Consider the following 17709-nt stretch of genomic DNA (forward strand, 5'->3'; position numbering starts at 1 on the left):
TCGGAGACATGGAGGGGAGTTGCAGTGAGATTAGTAGAAGAGCAACATCTAGTAAAGATGAAGTCAAGCGTATTGCCTGCCTTGTGAGTAGGGGGGGACGGTGAAAGGGTGAGGTCAAAAGAGGAGAGGAGTGGAAAGAAGGAGGCAGAGAGAAATTAGTCAAATGTAGACGTAGGGAGGTTGAAATCCCCCAAAACTGTGAAGGGTGAGCCATCCTCAGGAAAGGAACTTATCAAGGCGTCAAGCTCATTGATGAACTCTCCAAGGGAACCTGGAGGGCGATAGATGACAAGGATATTAAGCTTAAATGGGCTAGTGACTGTGACAGCGTGGAATTCAAATGAGGAGATAGACAGATGGGTTAGGGGAAAAATTGAGAATGACCACTTGGGAGAGATGAGGATTCCTGTGCCACCACCCCTCTGACCAGATGCTCTCGGGGTATGCGAGAACACATGGTCAGACGAGGAGAGAGCAGTAGGAGTAGCAGTGTTTTCAGTGGTAATCCATGTTTCCGTCAGCGCCAGGAAGTCGAGGGACTGGAGGGTAGCATAGGCTGGGATGAAGTCAGCCTTGTTGGCGGCAGAACGGCAGTTCCAGAGGCTGCCTGAGACCTGGAACTCCAGGTGTGTGGTGCGTGCAGGGACCACCAGGTTAGAGAGGCAGCAGCCACGCGGTGTGAGGCGTTTGTGTAGCCTGTGCGGAGAGGAGAGAACAGGGATAGGCAGAGGCATAGTTGACAGGCTGCAGCAGATGGCTACAATAATGCAGAGGAGATCGGAATGAAATGAACTAAACATCTGGGAAAGGAGAGAGCAGGCCTCCCTCACCAAAAAAAATATAACTCTCCCAACTTCCACCTCAGAAACTATAATTGTTTCACTGAACCACCCGAATAAAACTCTCCCAACTTCCACTTTAGAAATTAGAATTGTTGTAAACTACAGCAGACTGTTATCAGTAGCTGTAATTAAGCCTACTTCCATGGATACTTGTCTTTACAAACACAATACGCTCCCTTGATTGCCAGGACTATGGTTAAATGGATTTCAACACATCCTCACTCCCTCAGTAGGCTACTGTATCAGTACACTGAAGCAGACTTTATATCCTAACCTAACCCGTATGTTTTTCAGGAAACTAAAACGGTATGCTATCACAACTTGCAGCCAATAACAATTACCAGGCAATCAGGCCTTTACCAACACTGACAGGTGTGTGAGCTATCGGGAATCTTAACTGATCCTGTGCTAGCCAGAATAGATTCCGACCCTACGCTTGCTTACAGCTGCACTGGGGTCGGACAGGCTTCCTGTTTAGATTAAGACACAGTAGAGCCGGCGCCAGATATGGCTCGGAAAATATACCTCAACTCCGAATTGTCCCATTATCCCAACTGTTACACCGAGAAGATTGCACGACTGCTAAAAAACGAGCAGTTGTTCATTCTTCTCGGTGTCATTTATTCTTCTCTCTCCTATTGGTAAAATGTGGAATACAATGCATTTCTTATCCCTGGATTGTGGTATGTTTTCTGAGCCATATCTCACACCAGCTCCGCAGTGTCTTAATTTAACAGGAAGCCTGTCCGACCCCATTGGCGCTCTTAGCCAGTGTAGGGTCGGAATCTATTCTGGCTAGGGCCAGGGCATGACTGACTGCCTAAGTTGCTCAGAGGAGGAAATGGTTCATGTGGTATGATACACATTGCGCAATATACACGTAAACAACCTCTGGGATGACTAACTCTTATTCATCAACCACACACAGAAACACTCACTTCCACATAGTCAAGTCACACACGTATGCAGAGATGTCATGACACACACGAGCACACGCACACATATTCAAGCTTCTCGTGGTTAATATGTGAACAAATGCCAAGTTTGTATAAACTGCAAAGGCAGTGTGTTCCCAGGATAGTAAAAATCAATGTCATCTGGAAAAAGTCTGTTTATTTCTCATGTCGTGTTTACCCTGAGACAAGTCTGCCAGTGGTATCTTAGCACAGGTCACAGCGACCTACTGGAGATCAATTCATTCTTCCAGCTACCCCCCCCTCCCCGCACAGGTCACATTCTTCTAATATCAGTGAGCACAGTTTAGGATCTGACTATATAGCCTATTAACATTATAAAAGAGAAAACGCACAGAGATCAAATCTAACTTTATTGGTCACATACACATGTTTAGCAGATGTTATTGCAGGTGTAGCGAAATGCTTGTGCTTCTAGCTCCGACAGTGCAGTAATATCTAACAATTTCACAACATATACCCAATACACACAAATCTAAGTAAGAAATGAATTAAGAATGCATACATATATGGACGAGCGATGTCAGAGTGGCATAGACTAAGATACAGTAGAATAGTATAGAATACAGTATATACATATGAGATGAGTAGTGCAAGATATGTAAATGGTAAATGACAAAAACAAAAAAACAAAAAACATGTAAACATTATTTAAGTGACTGGTGTTCCATTTCTTAAAGTGGCCAGTGATTTCAATAGGCAGCAGCAGCCTCTAACGTGCTAGTGATGGCTATTTAACAGTCTGATTGCCTTGAGATAGAAGCTGTCTTTCAGTCTCTCGGTCCCAGCTTTGATGCACCTGTATTGACCTTCCTTCTGGATGATAGCGGGGTGAACAGGCAGTGGCTCGGGTGGTTGATGTCCTTGATGATATCATCTGGTGCTGCAGGTGTCCTGGAGGGCAGGTAGTTTGCCCCCAGTAATGCGTTGTGCAGACCACACCACCCTCTGGAGAGCCTTGCGGTTGAGGGCGGTGCAGTTGTCGTACCAGGCGGTGATCAGTGGGTGCAACCGGGATGTGGGTCATGTCAAGTGGTTATAAACAGTAGCCTATTTATAGACTAACCAAAGATAAGTGTGTAAGTACTTTGACTTCAGCTGGAATTGATCCTGATTGGCTTTAATAGTTAACCAACTCTGACCCTATTGGCTGACATTCATCAACTGATTTGATCATTGATTTTTAGTGTGGTTACTATAGTCAGGTTTGGTCTTTACAATCTTTGGCAACAAGTATAAAAGTGCAGACTCCTTATTCTCGGTAATACCGAATTGCCTTCCCCCCCTTACATCTTCCTAAGTCTGAGGGTGCTTTTAACCATCCAGACTTGGAATTGTATCAACTCGCCACCCAAGGCTGTTACTTGGGACATATAATTAAATGCACTGAAGAGGAACAATGGGTACATATTGAAGATGTGCATGCTCATCCCCAGAATATTTTCATGTGTCTATTTTCAAAGGATACAGCTAAGAACATTAACAACTTCATAGTTAAGAACACTATAACAACATGGAAGAAAATTAAACACATTTTACAAGAACTAATATCACTCCCTAAAAACATAACCGAATGGAACTATCCTTGCATAGCTTTTCAGAATTCCCTGATTAATTGGTCCACATGGAAAACTAAAGGCATAGAAACCATAAATGACTTGGTAATAGGAAATGTATTTCCATGACAGCTTTAAAAAGCAATTTTGGATTGACCAATGTAGATATTTTCTAATTCATGCAATTTAAAAGATTTATATCACAATTTCGATTTGAAATCTTTTGGACATCAGAGGAATCCTATTTGAGTCAGAGAAGGATATTCATATAATAGGTAAGCTATAAAAAAAACCTTGCAGAGCGCCTATGCTATTCACAATCTCTTAGAAAAAATATATAAACTTTTGAACCAATACTTTTTTTTTAAAGAACTGATATTGACACAAGATGGAGGGAATGTTGGAACATAACTAACAAAATTACAGTTAACAAAAATGTACGCTTAATCCAGTATAAACTAATATAGAATTTATTATACAAGAGACAAAATTCACATTCTACAGCACAACATGTAAAACTACTAATGACTCAATAATCCATGCCTTCTGGGAATGTTATAAAGTCCAAAGGTTATGGGAGAGTTAGAAAGTTGGCTGTCCAGAAGTATTACAATGTAAATGTACTTTTAATCAGTCTGTCTGCATATTTCAAGACATGGCATATGAGGATGCAGTAAGATACTTTTCTCGTTAATCATCTTGAAAAAAATGTTTACTTTAACACTGGAAATCAACCAATCCTCCATCAACACAATAAAAAGGTCAAACGCTTCATTATCTAAATGTTGAAAGTGCGTGGGTGATGGAGAGAAACAAAATGGTGCAGTTTGAGGCCATGTGGCGGAGAGTGATGTGTGCGCTGGAGATTTTGGTGTGAGCATGTGGGTCTGGGCAATTGTGATGTAGTTGATGTTTGTGTGATTTTGTCGTTTGTATGTCTATGTTTTGTATTGTTAAAAAATATATATCCTACGAAGGAAAAAGTACAGACTCATAGCTTCAAATGATACACTGTAGATGGGGAAGGTTATGCTGCTTTGAAAGTTGATGAAGGTATTTTTTATACTGGCCCCCCGTGGGAATCGAACCCACAACCCTGGCGTTGCAAACCCCATGCTCTACCAACTAAGCTACATACCTGCCAGCCATTCCCTCCCCTACCCTGGACGACGCTGGGCCAATTGTGCACCGCCCCATGGGTCTCCCGGTCGCGGCCGGCTACGACAGAGCCTGGATTCGAACCATGATCTCTAGTGGCACAGCTAGAACTGCGATGCAGTGCCTTAGACCACTGCGTCACTCGGGTTGTGACCCCACTTTTGAGAAAACCCTTAAAGGCCCAGTGCATACAAAATGTATATATTTTTTTTAAACATAGGAAAATCACATTTCCACACTGTGGTTGGAATAATACTGTGAATTTGTGAAAATGATGATGATGCCCTTTTGTAAATGCTTTTTGTAAAGACTGCCTGAAATCTCAGCCAGTTTTGGTGGGATGGAGTTTTGGCCTTCCATGGTAACATCACCATGTGGTAAATGTAGTTAATAGACCAATAAGAGAGTTTCAAATAAGGTTGACACTATCCAGATTTTCATACTGTTTCTGTACCATACTGGGGAATACAGTATTAGCAGAAGTGCACACAAGGGGCGCTATAAAACAAATACTACTAATAATTATTATTTGGGGGACTCACATAACAATTTAGGCAACAGGGATCTTGATCCAGGAGGGGATTGAATGAATTGTGAGACTCGCAATACATATCGTATCGGCACCTAAGTATCATATAGTGAGGTCACTGGCAATGTTGTGTGAATGTGTGCATGTGCCTGTGCATGTGTCTGTCTGTGATCCTTCATGTCCAGACACTTAAATGAATCACGTTCATGCGTCAGAGCTCAGTCTATACAGGAAGTGTTGCTGTTGTGGTTTTCTACAGAAGCTCTAGCCTACATTCCATTGATATTGGTCCAAGAGGCAGTGTTCCAATGTCATCTGGTCCATACAGTGGCTGTAATTTGAGAATACCTTTTAAGTCACTTAACATTGCAAACAGTGCATATTTTTGTATTCTGCTAGGCAGCATTGTGTGTTATGGTGGATATGGGGGAATTGAGGTTGCTTTTATAACCAGGTTGTGCAAGTAAAAAAAAAAAATCTACACACTCTAGTGGGCGTTCTTGCACAATGTAATACTACTGGATGATTGCATAATATCCAAGGGCAAGGGGCCCAGGGAGCAGACTGCAAATTGAGTTAATTACCACCTTCAACTTTCTCCCAGTTTTACTTTATTACGTACCAATTACAACTCTATGCACAACAATTATTCTGTTTACTAGCAAACGGGTGACAAACTTCGGGATGTTACTCTATAACTATATCAGAGCCAACTGAGATAATGCATGTAAGCCAATGAACGGGTTAAATTAGGGCGGAGCTACTGCTCGCCAACCCCGAAACATGTACTATAATACTTAATTGCTAAACAGTTGCTTTGTCAATTGTACCAGCAAGGTTCTGGCAATTCACAGTGAACTATTCTACACAATCATTTTTTCCAAATGTAATTTACCGAGCAGGTTTATTTTTTTATCAGATGCAGCCCACTGCCTGGGAACACATTCTTAGCGACAATGTGGGTCGCCACCGTTCGGCCACTGCAAGGAATATTGATGTGAAACAGACGGCAAATCGTGGCCATTGGATTCCCATAAAGAGTTTGCAACCACCACTTCGTTCAGAATATTGAAGAGTAGCCTACACTGCGAAATGGATTTGCATGAAGGAGCCGCACACGGTCATGGTGAGGGTGTTTTAGACTTGTCGCGTCGGAATTTGAACAGTTTGAGTTTGGTCAATCTCAGCGAGGAGCGCAAGAGGGACACCAAGCAGTTGTGTCTAAGCTTCAACCGATTGGCCTCGCTGCCCGGATCAGTTTGCATGTTCTCCAACCTCGAGTTTCTGGACATTAGCAACAACGGACTATCGGTCATCTGTGAAGACATTACTCGGTTAACCAAGCTCAGAACACTAATATCCAAGAACAACCGTCTGGACGAATTCTCGCTGCCCAAGGAGTTCGGATCTTTGCCGTTGGAGGTGTTGAATCTAAGTGGCAATCGATTTGAGGAGATGCCAGCGCAGTTCCTGAAGTTGCAGCGGCTACAATCACTTTCCCTTGGGGGAAACAGACTACAAAGTATTCCTGCAGAAATAGAAAACTTAACCAGGTATGTAGACTACATAACTTGACGTGCGGCCTCACCAGCTGCTAAAGATAGTGATGGTTCGTTCGATAACGAACGGATCTTCTTGTTGAACGTCGGGAACCGAATAGTATCGGTGAAAGAGTCGTCCGTTTGGCTCCCTGAATTGCATACTGCTTTTTGAGCTCAAAACGTTTTTCTGCAAAGTAAAAAAAGACAAGTATAGAGGGTGAAACAATAAATAGTGGGGAGAGTGCGTCATACATTTGGGGGAAGCAACTTTTTTTGCAGGCGATCTAATAGTTTGGCCAGGTAAACATGTATTTCAACGCGCATTTCACGATCTGACATAATGGTAGCCTACTTTTAGCTTTACATAGGTGATTTGCAATTGTTTCATGGTTCTAGGTCGATTTGTAAGCACTTTGAACGAAGAGCCGTTTGGGAGCCAAATGTACCGGCTCTTACATGAACCGATCCAAATGAGCCGGCTCACCGAAAAAAACTTGGAATGCCCATCAGGCCATCACTAGCTACAGAGTTGTCGCACTAGCTTGTTACAATGTTGCAGTTCACCATGGTTTCCACTAGATAGTAAAGTCACAATTGGCTATAGGCATATCATAAAAATTTAGGAAAACCAAACGTAGTTTTTTTTGTTGTTGCTTAATTTAAGGTTTGGTTTAGGCATACGGTTAGCAGTGTGGTTAGGTTTAAATTCAATTTTTAAGAAGATACATTTTTGAAATAGGCTGGGTTAATGTCTTTGCGGCTGTAGTAACTAGTGACGACCGTTCACCAGTGATTGCATCACAACCTTTCACATAATTAGCAAAAGTGTCAACTGCCTGAAACTGTCACAATGACCAGTTTAGGCATAGTGTAATCAGGTTCAGGGGCGAAGAGTGAGTAGAGCGGGTACAGGCCAGTTCAACTGCCAATGCTGCTGGGGGTTTGGGTTGTTGTAAAGGCTTAACTGATGTCATTACATCAGTGCCGAGGCAGAGAGGTGGGAACAAGCTGTGCTATGCTGTATTGTAGCCTACTTCCATGGATGCTTGCCTTTACAAACACAATATGCTCCCTTGATTGCCAGGACTATGGTTAAATGGATTTCAACACATCCTCACTCCCTCAGTAGGCTACTGTATCAGTACACTGAAGCAGACTTTATATCCTAACCTAACCCGTATGTTTTTCAGGAAATTAAAACGGTATGCTATCACAACTTGCAGCCAATAACAATTACCAGGCAATCAGGCCTTTACCAACACTGACAGGTGTGTGAGCTATCGGGAATCTTAACTGATCCTGTGCTAGCCAGAATAGATTCCGACCCTACGCTTGCTTACAGCTGCACTGGGGTCGGACAGGCTTCCTGTTTAGATTAAGACACAGCAGAGCCGGCGCCAGATATGGCTCGGAAAATATACCTCAACTCCGAATTGTCCCATTATCCCAACTGTTACACCGAGAAGATTGCACGACAGCTAAAAAACGAGCAGTTGTTCATTCTTCTCGGTGTCATTTATTCTTCTCTCTCCTATTGGTAAAATGTGGAATACAACGCATTTCTTATCCCTGGATTGTGGTATGTTTTCTGAGCCATATCTCACACCAGCTCCGCAGTGTCTTAATCTAAACAGGAAGCCTGTCCGACCCCATTGGCGCTGTTAGCCAGTGTAGGGTCAGAATCTATTCTGGCTAGGGCCAGAGCATGACTGACTGCCTAAGCTGCTCAGAGGAGGACATTTATGGTTCATGTGGTGGGTACACATTGCGCAATATACACGTAAACAACCTCTGGGATGACTAACTCTTATTCATCAACCACACACAGAAACACTCACTTCCACATAGTCAAGTCACACACGTATGCAGAGATGTCATGACACACACGAGCACACACACACACATTCCATTTTCTCGTGGTTAATATGTGAACAAATGCCAAGTTTGTATAAACTGCAAGGGTAGTGTGTTCCCAGGATAGTAAAAAACAATGTCATCTGGAAAAAGTCTGTTTATTTCTCATGTCGTGTTTACCCTGAGACAAGTCTGCCAGTGGTATCTTAGCACAGGTCACAGCGACCTACTGGAGATCAAGTCATTCTTCCATCTACCCGCCACCCACAGGTCACATTCTACTAATTACATTTACATTTTAGTCATTTAGCAGACGCTCTTATCCAGAGCGACTTACAGTTCGTGAGTGCATACATTTTTCATACTGGCCCCCCGTGGGAAACGAACCCACAACCCTGGCTTTGCAAGCGCCATGCTCTACCAACTGAGCTACAGGGGACTACTAATATCAGTGAGCACAGTTTATGATCTGACTATATAGCCTATTAACATTTATAAAAGAGAGAACGCATCATAAAGTCACAAATCAGTGGGTGCAACCGGGATGTGGGTCATGTCAAGCGGTTATAAACATTAGCCTATTTATAGACTAACCAAAGATAAGTATGTAAGTACTTTGACTTCAGCTGGAATAGATCCTGATTGGCTTTAATAGTTAACCAATCTTGACCCTATTGGCTGACTGTCATCAGCTGATTTGATCATTGCTTTTTAGTGAGTTTACTATAGTCAGGTTTGGTCTTTGCAATCCGAAGACATTCTTTAAAAAAGTTGACTTGGTCATAACAGACTTTATATGGGCAAATAAAACTCATAGAATAAAAAGGAAAGTTTTACATCTTCCTAAGTCTGAGGGTGGTGTTATCCTTCCAGAAACCGTAAATGACTTGGTAATAGGAAATATATTTATTTCCATGACAGCATGAAAAAGTATTTTTGGATTGACCAATGTAGATATTTTCTAATTCATGCAATTTAAAAGTTTTATATCACAATTTCGATTTGAAATCTTTTGGACATCAGAGGAGTCAGATAAGGATATTCATATAATAGGTAAGCTATACAAAACCTTGCAGAGAGCCTATGCTATTGACAATCTCTTAGAAAAATAATATAAACAATTGGAACCAATACTTATTTTTTAAAGAACTGATATTGACACAAGATGGAGGGAATGTTGGAACATAACTAACAAAATTACAGTTAACAAAAATGTACGCTTAATCCAGAATAAATTAATATAGAATTTATTATACAAGAGACAAAATTCACAAATTCTACAGCACAACTTGTAAAACTACTAATGACTCAATAATCCATGCCTTCTGGGAATGTTATGAAGTCCAAAAGTTATGGATGGCGTTAGATACACAAAAATGTATGCACGCATGACTGTAAGTCGCTTTGGATAAAAGCGTCTGCTAAATGGCATATTATTATTATTATTATTAATTTTGCCTGTCCAGAAGTATTAGAATGTAAATTTACTTTTAATCAGTCTGTCTGCATATTTCAAGACATGGCATATGAGGATGCAGTAAGATACTTTTCTCGTTAATCATCTTGAAAAAAAGTGTTTACTTTAACACTGGAAATCAACCAATCCTCCGTCAACACAATAGAAAGGTCAAATGCTTCATTATCTAAATGTTGAAAGTGCGTGGGTGATGGAGAGAAACAAAATGGTGCAGTTTGAGGCCATGTGGCGGAGAGTGATGTGTGCGCTGGAGATTGGGGTGTGAGCATGTGGGTCTGGGCAGATGTGATGTAGTTGATGTTGTCGTGTGTATGTTTTGTATTGTTAAAAAAAAAATCCTACAAAGGAAGAAGTACAGACTCATAGCTTCAAAATGGTAAACCCTTAAAGGCCCGGTGCATACAAAATGTGTATATATATATATATATATATTTTTTTTTTAAACACACTGTGGTTGGAATAATACTGTGAACTTGTGAAAATGATGATGATGCCCTTTTGTAAGACCTTTTTGAAAAGACTGCCTGAAATCTCTTGGGGCCTTCCATAGTGACATCAACATGTGGTAAATTTAGTTAATAGACCAATAAGAATTTCAAATAAGGTTGACAGTATCCAGATTTTCATACTGTTTCTGTACCATACTGACCAAAACAGTATTACCAGAAGTGCACACAAGGGGCACTATAAATAAATAAATAAATAAATAAATAATAATAATAATAATAATACTTTTTTGGGGGACGCACATAACAATTTAGGCAACAGGGATCTTGATCCAGGAGGGGATTGAATGTCTCTGCTGTAAAAAAGAAGCTTGATCTTGACATCAAGCCACTTAACTAGCAAGTTAGCAAACCAAATGTGTAGTAGGAGCCCTGAGCTGGATAAAATTATTTGACACATCTTAGATTTCTTATAGTTATAAGCAGTGGTGTAGCACACAGCCCCGGCGATGCCCCCAACCACAATTTTAACTGTATTGAAAATCATACCGTCAGTATTTCGAAATAAACAATATATCGTCCAAGCCTAGTTCCAAACCTCTCTGCCAATAACAACAAATGTTCCGTTTTGCCCCCCTCCTCCACTCAGACCACTCCCAGACATTCCTAGCTAAATTCTTGCTTGAGAAATTGCCATTTGCTAAGAATCAATTTTTGTTTATTTTTGATCCTTCTTTGTATTTTATTTTATTGTATTTTACCCCCTTTTTCTCCCCAATTTCGATCTTGTCTCATCGCTGCAACTCCCCAACGGGCTTGGGAGGTGAAGATCGAGTCATGCATCCTCCGAAACATGACCCTCCAATCTGCGCTTCTTAACACCCGCCTGCTTAACCCTGAAGCCATCCGCATCAACGTGTCGGAGGAAACAGGTTCAACTGACGACCGAGGTCAGCTTGCAGGCGCCCGACCCGCCACAAGGAGTCGCTAGAGCGCGATGAGCCAAGTAAAACCCCGCCAGCCAAACCCTCCCCTAACATGGACGACGCTGGTCCAATTGTGCGCCGCCCTATGGGACTCCCGATCACGGCCGGTTGTGATACAGTCCAGGATCAAACCTGGGTATCTAGTGATGGCTCTAGCACTGCGATGCAGTGCCTTAGACCGCTGCGCCACTCGGGAGGCCCCTTTTTGATCATTTTACCCAGAAACAGAGCTCCAGGGGCACCAGGGCTTGACTTCAAGGGAAACTAGGGCTGTGTGTGCTAGTGGGGTAACTGTACAGAGTGAGGTATTGAGATGCCCCGAGTGGCTCCTTTAGTCCCACAGGGACAGGGGCTGGCTCAGGGCTCAGGCGCCAAGGACACATAATGGCCTCCTCTCTGTCCCAGTCGCTGCTGTGTCATCAGTTCCACAGACAGGCCATAGGCCAGACGGGCTGACTGCTCACTCTCTGTGTCAGGCAATTACATTACTTTCACTCCCTTTTTCTCTGTGCCTGCTGCTCCCTCTGTTCCTCTCTTTCTCCATTTTCCCAGTGTTCAGCTGTCCTTTCACTCTTTCATCCATTCGGAGGGAATGGGATAAAGCAGAACACTTGAGAATGTGTACATTTCCATTGGAGATTTGTGGACAATAAATTAATTATTATTTTTCTCTCTGCCTCAGTCAGTCATCTGTTTGTATGGGACTACTCCATATGGTTGTCTGCTGCTACCACATTTGATTACACTCGACCTAAACGTCACTCTAGCCGTGAGCGAATGTTTTGGACTCTACCTCTGGCGGCCCCTACACAAGTCAGAGTAAACACGCACACCAGCAGGCTAAAGACAGAGCTAGAAATTCCGACACTTCTCTGTGGTATGTGCAGTGGTGGAAAAAGTACCCAATTGTCATACTTGAGTAAAAGTATAGGTACCTTAATAGACTGTTACTCAAGTAAAAGAGAAAGTTACCCAGTAAAATACTACTTGGGTAAAAGTCAAAGTATTTGGTTCTAAATATACTTAAGTATCAAAAGTAAAAGTATAAATCATTTCAAATTCCTTATATTAAGCAAAGCAGACAGCACCATTTTCTTGTTTTTCTAATTTACGGATAGCAAGGGGCACACTCCAACACTCAGACATAGTTTACAAATGATGCATTTGTGTTTAGTGAGTCCGCCGGATCAGAGGCAGTAGGGATGACCTCGTATTCTCTTGATAAGTGCGTGAATTGGACAATTTTCCTGTCCTCCTAAGCATTAATAATGTAACGAGTACTTTTGGGTGTCAAAAAAAATGTAGGGAGTAAAAAGTACATTATTTTCTTTAGGAATGTAGTGAAGTAAAAGTTGCCAAAAACGACTTAAGTAGTACTTTAAAGTATTTCTACTTAAGTACTTTACGCCACTGGGTATGTGTCTCTCTCTAGTGTCTTCCCTTTGAAACAGTTTGTTCAGCAGCTCCACTGCTCCAGCCCTTTGATGTCTTTCACTCACTCTGTATCATTGTCACGTACAGCATCTATGTCAACATGTGGGAACCCCAGTGTAGTACTGATGTGTCAAAACATGGCTAGCCACATGTGCACTTGGAACTGCCCAGTATACAGTATGTTATGGTGTTTTTGGAACTGCCCAGTATACAGTATGTTATGGTGTTTTTGGAACTGCCCAGTATACAGTATGTTATGGTGTTTTTGGAACTGCCCAGTATACAGTATGTTATGGTGTTTTTGGAACTGCCCAGTATACAGTATGTTATGCTGTTTTTGGAACTGCCCAGTATACAGTATGTTATGGTGTTTTTGGAACTGCCCAGTATACAGTATGTTATGGTGTTTTTGGAACTGCCCAGTATACAGTATGTTATGGTGTTTTTGGAACTGCCCAGTATACAGTATGTTATGGTGTTTTTGAAGTCCCAAACACCGTCCGGGTTCATGCTCTACTTGTTACTGTCATGTTAATTGTCACTCGATATGATGCTAAACATATTTAAACCTCTCTCTCAGTCTGGAGCTGCTGTATTTGGGTGGTAACCTGATCACCTCTATTCCTCCTGAGCTGGCCAACCTGCCCTACCTTAGCTACCTGGTCCTGTGTGACAACCGCATACAGGGTGTACCCCCGCAGCTCACCAGGTAACCACAACACAACCATAATATAACCATACACAACTACAACCCCATCTAGAGCATACTGCCACAGCTCACCAGGTAAACGCAACCGTTATATAACCATAACACAACTACAACCCCATCTAGAGCATACTGCCACAGCTCACCAGGTAAACACAACCGTAATATAACCATAACACAATAATAATACTGCTACAAGACTGTCATAACCAAACCATATTCAAAGCATACCACCACCACCACAACTCAACTGGTTAACAGAACCACATCCATAGTGGACTACCACAACTTAACATAACCTAAACAAGGTCTAGATTTGTCTACAATACTTATAACGATGACCATGCCATCTCTCTCCCATCAGGCTCCACTCCCTGCGTTCCCTCAGTCTCCATAACAACCTGCTGACCTACTTGCCCCGGGAGATACTCAGCCTGGTACACCTGCAGGAGCTCAGTCTCCGCGGCAACCCCCTGGTTGTGCGCTTCGTCAAGGAAATGACCTATGACCCCCCGTCGCTGCTGGAGCTGGCGGGTCGTACCATCAAGAGCCGGAACGTTCCATACTCGCCCTGCGACATCCCCTGCCACCTGCTGCACTACCTAGACCTGGCCAGCAAGTGCCCCAATCCTAAGTGTGCTGGTACGTTTACTACACGCTAGCTTCTCATTGGACTGTGTGTGTCTGTATTTCTGTACCTGTCTTTGTCTGCTTGTCTGTATATAATTTAAGTATAAGTCTGTATTTTATTTCAGTGTGCTTATTCAATGTCTATCTGCTTTCTCTCTCCCTAGGCGTGTACTTTGACTCATGCGTGCGCCACATCAAGTTTGTGGACTTCTGTGGGAAGTACCGGTTGCCCCTCATGCACTACCTGTGCTCCCCAGAATGCACCTCACACTGCAACTCCAACCCCCAGAGCGACGCAGAGTCAGAGGATGAGATCAGCGTGCCCGCCGACCGCCTGCAGAAGGTGCTGCTGGGATAGCAGGAAGTGGAGGGGCCTCCGGTCGTAACCATGATAACGGCCTCAGAACCCCAGTCTTTCTCTCCGTGATTGGACACTACTGTAGGGATGAACTCTGACCCCTCTGGTCTCGAGAGATGTCTTTAGCGGTGTATGTCCCCTGGAACCTATTGACTAAGTCACTATAGCCATCTAAAACTGGGGGGCAAATTATGTGAGGGATCTCATGGGTAAGCATAGGAGGGCAGTAGAAACCATAACTATTGCCAACTTGCTATGTGAGCCATTGAAAGGGGTTTTCATCACGCCTTTCCTGAGAATCAGGATATGAACAATGTGAGATTTCCAAGTGCCAGAAAACAAAGTGTGTGACACAGTACTCGGTGAAAGCTTTGTTTTCTCTCACGCACAGGAAGTCGATCTAGGCCGGGCAGAGTGTGTATGGACACCTCACAGCACAATACACACATTTACTGTGAAAGGAGAAAACCAAACTAATCAGACAAGATGAAAGTTTGTATTTCCATCCCTTGGTTTTCTTTAAATATAGACAGTTCTAGATATTTGTGTCTTTTGATGTGTGTGGGAACATTTAGACAAGGTCCCCAGAAGGTACGTGTTCAAGGTGAACAGGAAGTACAGTGTACTACAGTAGCTGGCCTTTAAATAAGACATTGTTCAGACTAAAAACACTGGGCTATTGTTACAGTACTATGGAGAAGAAAAAATGAATTTTATAAATAAAATAAAATGGAAGGAACAGCAACTAAACAAAGATGACTTTTTGCACCCTGAAATATGACAATTCACCTTTTAGTTTTAGTCTTTTGTTTCCTGTAAGTGATTTTCTATTCATGATCCTAAACCCAATGATGTGAAAAAAGCAATTTTTGTAACATGTACTGCTTTTATACAAATCCAACATGCTACTGTTCTACTGTCTGACACTCAATGGCTCACACACTAATAGTGTTTTTATTGAAGATGACTTATGGAATATAATATAGTACTCATACAGGTTGATGATCTGTACTAAAGTATGTGCACTTTTCCCCTCTAATATAGACTGTACAGTATATAATTTCCCTAATAAAGTTTGATTTGAATATCTAAAATGTGGGGGATATCTGTGAAACTTGTCACCCACTATGGTGAGGTATAACTTGCAATATCAGCTGATCTGTCTAGTTAGCTCATAGTCCACATCCCATATCTGCTGAAGCTATGATGACATCTCCTTAGCTTCTGATGTCATCGTTTGCTATGTAGACTAATCTGTGGGGAAGAATCAGTGGGCCTGTCATGCCAAATAGCGTCCATTTTTGTTTGTTTGCCAGCCTGTTGCGAAAATGACTACAATGAATTTCCACTTTATCTTTCTCCAGGACTAACTGCCAAACCTTTGACAGTTGGAACTATGCTAGATGCTAGACCGTCCGCATGTGTGCTCTTGTACATGAGCTTGACGAAGCGTTTTGTTTTGAGCCATTGGTAGTTTGAATGAGTTGCGTTCAGGACGGGTTTGTCTGGTTCATTTGCATACAGTATGAACGTAATTGCATTATGGAGGGTGAATGCAGAGGGACCTCGTCTTTAACCCAGCACTAAGAGATACCAGGGTGAGCGCATTCTGCCTCCCTCTCTCAATTTGCAGATGATATAGCTACCCTGCCAAGACCTAGTGATATAAACCTCTCTCCCTCCTACGCTCAATATTTTTCTCCTACACTCTCAGCCTCTCTCCTCTTTCGTTCTGTTTTTCCTCTCACCCGAGCAGGCTAACTGTTTTTTTGAGGGACAGATGTTTTGTGTTGTCTGTTTGCCCACATTTTAAACAGTGTTCAGAGAGCTCAAAGTTTTGTGTCAGTCTGTCTGGCTCACTGAGAGACAGGCTCTGTCCTGCCATCCTCATTCAGGCCTGGGGTCGCTTTAACGCCGACCCCTTTATCTGTTCTCTCTTTTTGGCACACACACTAATTTCACTGTGAGAAGCTGATATGCTAACAGGTTTGTGCTCTCAGTATCTGCTGGATAGGAGTGTGATATGTATTTGAGTTGTTGATGTTATCCACTACCATGAATTGGAGCGCTGACTGCGAGCCAGGCCTAATCGCCCAACATCAGTGCCCGACCTCACTAATGCTCTTGTGGCTGAATGGAAGCAAGTCCCCGCAGCAATGTTCCAATATCTAGTGGAAAGTCTTCACAGAAGACTGTAGGCTGTTATAGCAGCAAAGGGTGGACCAACTCCATTTTAATGCCTATGATTTTGGAATGAGCTGTTCGACGAGCAGATGTCCACATACATTTGGCCATGTAGTGGAGTTTTTGGGTGGAGTTTTTCTTTAACTCAAGCTGTCCCAAACTGCTCCGCTGTTGTTTCTCTATAAAATATTTAAGCTCCTGTTAACCTGACTATTGGTGCAAATCACCTGCTTTTATGGCCAACCCACCATCAACCTGATCTTTTGGGAATCCAATAGTGATCTCCAAACAGTGACTGAAACAGAGATGACTCCATCGCTTTTGTGCTTCAATAGGGGGACTAACGTTGTGACAGTTGATCTGAGCGTTGAGGTCAAGACATTGAGCTCAGAGGTTATTGTCTGTTTGTGTTAGGATTTGCCTACCGCACGACAGCATTTCATCATTATGTGTTCAGTTGATGAATGGTCCACCCTTAGGAATTTGTTGGATAACTTGGCCATGCATTACAGTAATGAAGAGTTGATGAGATCATGTTGCAGCTTGTCTGTTAAGTGCATCATAACCTGCAACCACATGACCCTCCATTAGTAGCAGTATCACTCTGAGATGGTCCACTAGCGTTAGGAGTCCCATGTAATATGGCCTGAATGTCAGGTCAGCATGTACAGTATAAAGACATTTCCCTGAAAACAGGGGCGGCAGTAAGGAGTCATTCATGTCAGTGAACAGCTCTACCTACTGTCCCTTCAGTGGACAGACACAGTAGATGTGTTCATAGAGCAACACAGGATGACAGTAACACGGGATGACAGGGACACAGGATAACAGGTACACAGGATAACAAGTACACAGGATGACAGGAACACAGGATGACAGAAACACAGGATAACAGGTACACAGGATGACAGAAACACAGGATGACAGGCACAGGATGACAGGTACACGGGATGACAGAAACACAGGATGACAGAAACACAGGATAATAGGTACACAGGATGACAGGAACACAGGATGACAGAAACACAGGATGA

At 42.6% G+C, this 17709-nt stretch overlaps 1 protein-coding gene across 1 annotated transcript; it reads left to right on the top strand.

The window, feature by feature from the left end:
- The first annotated feature begins 5887 nt into the window (after positions 1-5887).
- Positions 5888-15423, top strand: LOC311143668 (leucine-rich repeat-containing protein 58-like). Its single transcript, XM_084179539.1, has 4 exons — positions 5888-6612; positions 13378-13506; positions 13868-14145; positions 14298-15423. Exons 1-4 carry the CDS (start codon positions 6152-6154, stop codon positions 14489-14491), a joined length of 1062 nt encoding a protein of 353 aa, XP_084035665.1. The 5' UTR covers positions 5888-6151; the 3' UTR covers positions 14492-15423.
- Positions 15424-17709: the final 2286 nt, after the last annotated feature.

Source organism: Coregonus lavaretus (assembly GCF_964263955.1).
Source record: "Coregonus lavaretus genome assembly, chromosome: 16".
Lineage (NCBI taxonomy): Eukaryota > Metazoa > Chordata > Actinopteri > Salmoniformes > Salmonidae > Coregonus > Coregonus lavaretus.

What these genes read in the sequence shown, in the direction of transcription:
- LOC311143668 (XM_084179539.1), top strand. Translation starts at nt 6,152, where the DNA reads ATGGATTTGCATGAAGGAGCCGCACACGGTCATGGTGAGGGTGTTTTA. An exon ending in GAAATAGAAAACTTAACCAG is followed by an intron (nt 6,613 to 13,377) that starts GTATGTAGACTA and finishes CCTCTCTCTCAG; the next exon opens with TCTGGAGCTGCTGTATTTGG. An exon ending in CCCCAATCCTAAGTGTGCTG is followed by an intron (nt 14,146 to 14,297) that starts GTACGTTTACTA and finishes CTCTCTCCCTAG; the next exon opens with GCGTGTACTTTGACTCATGC.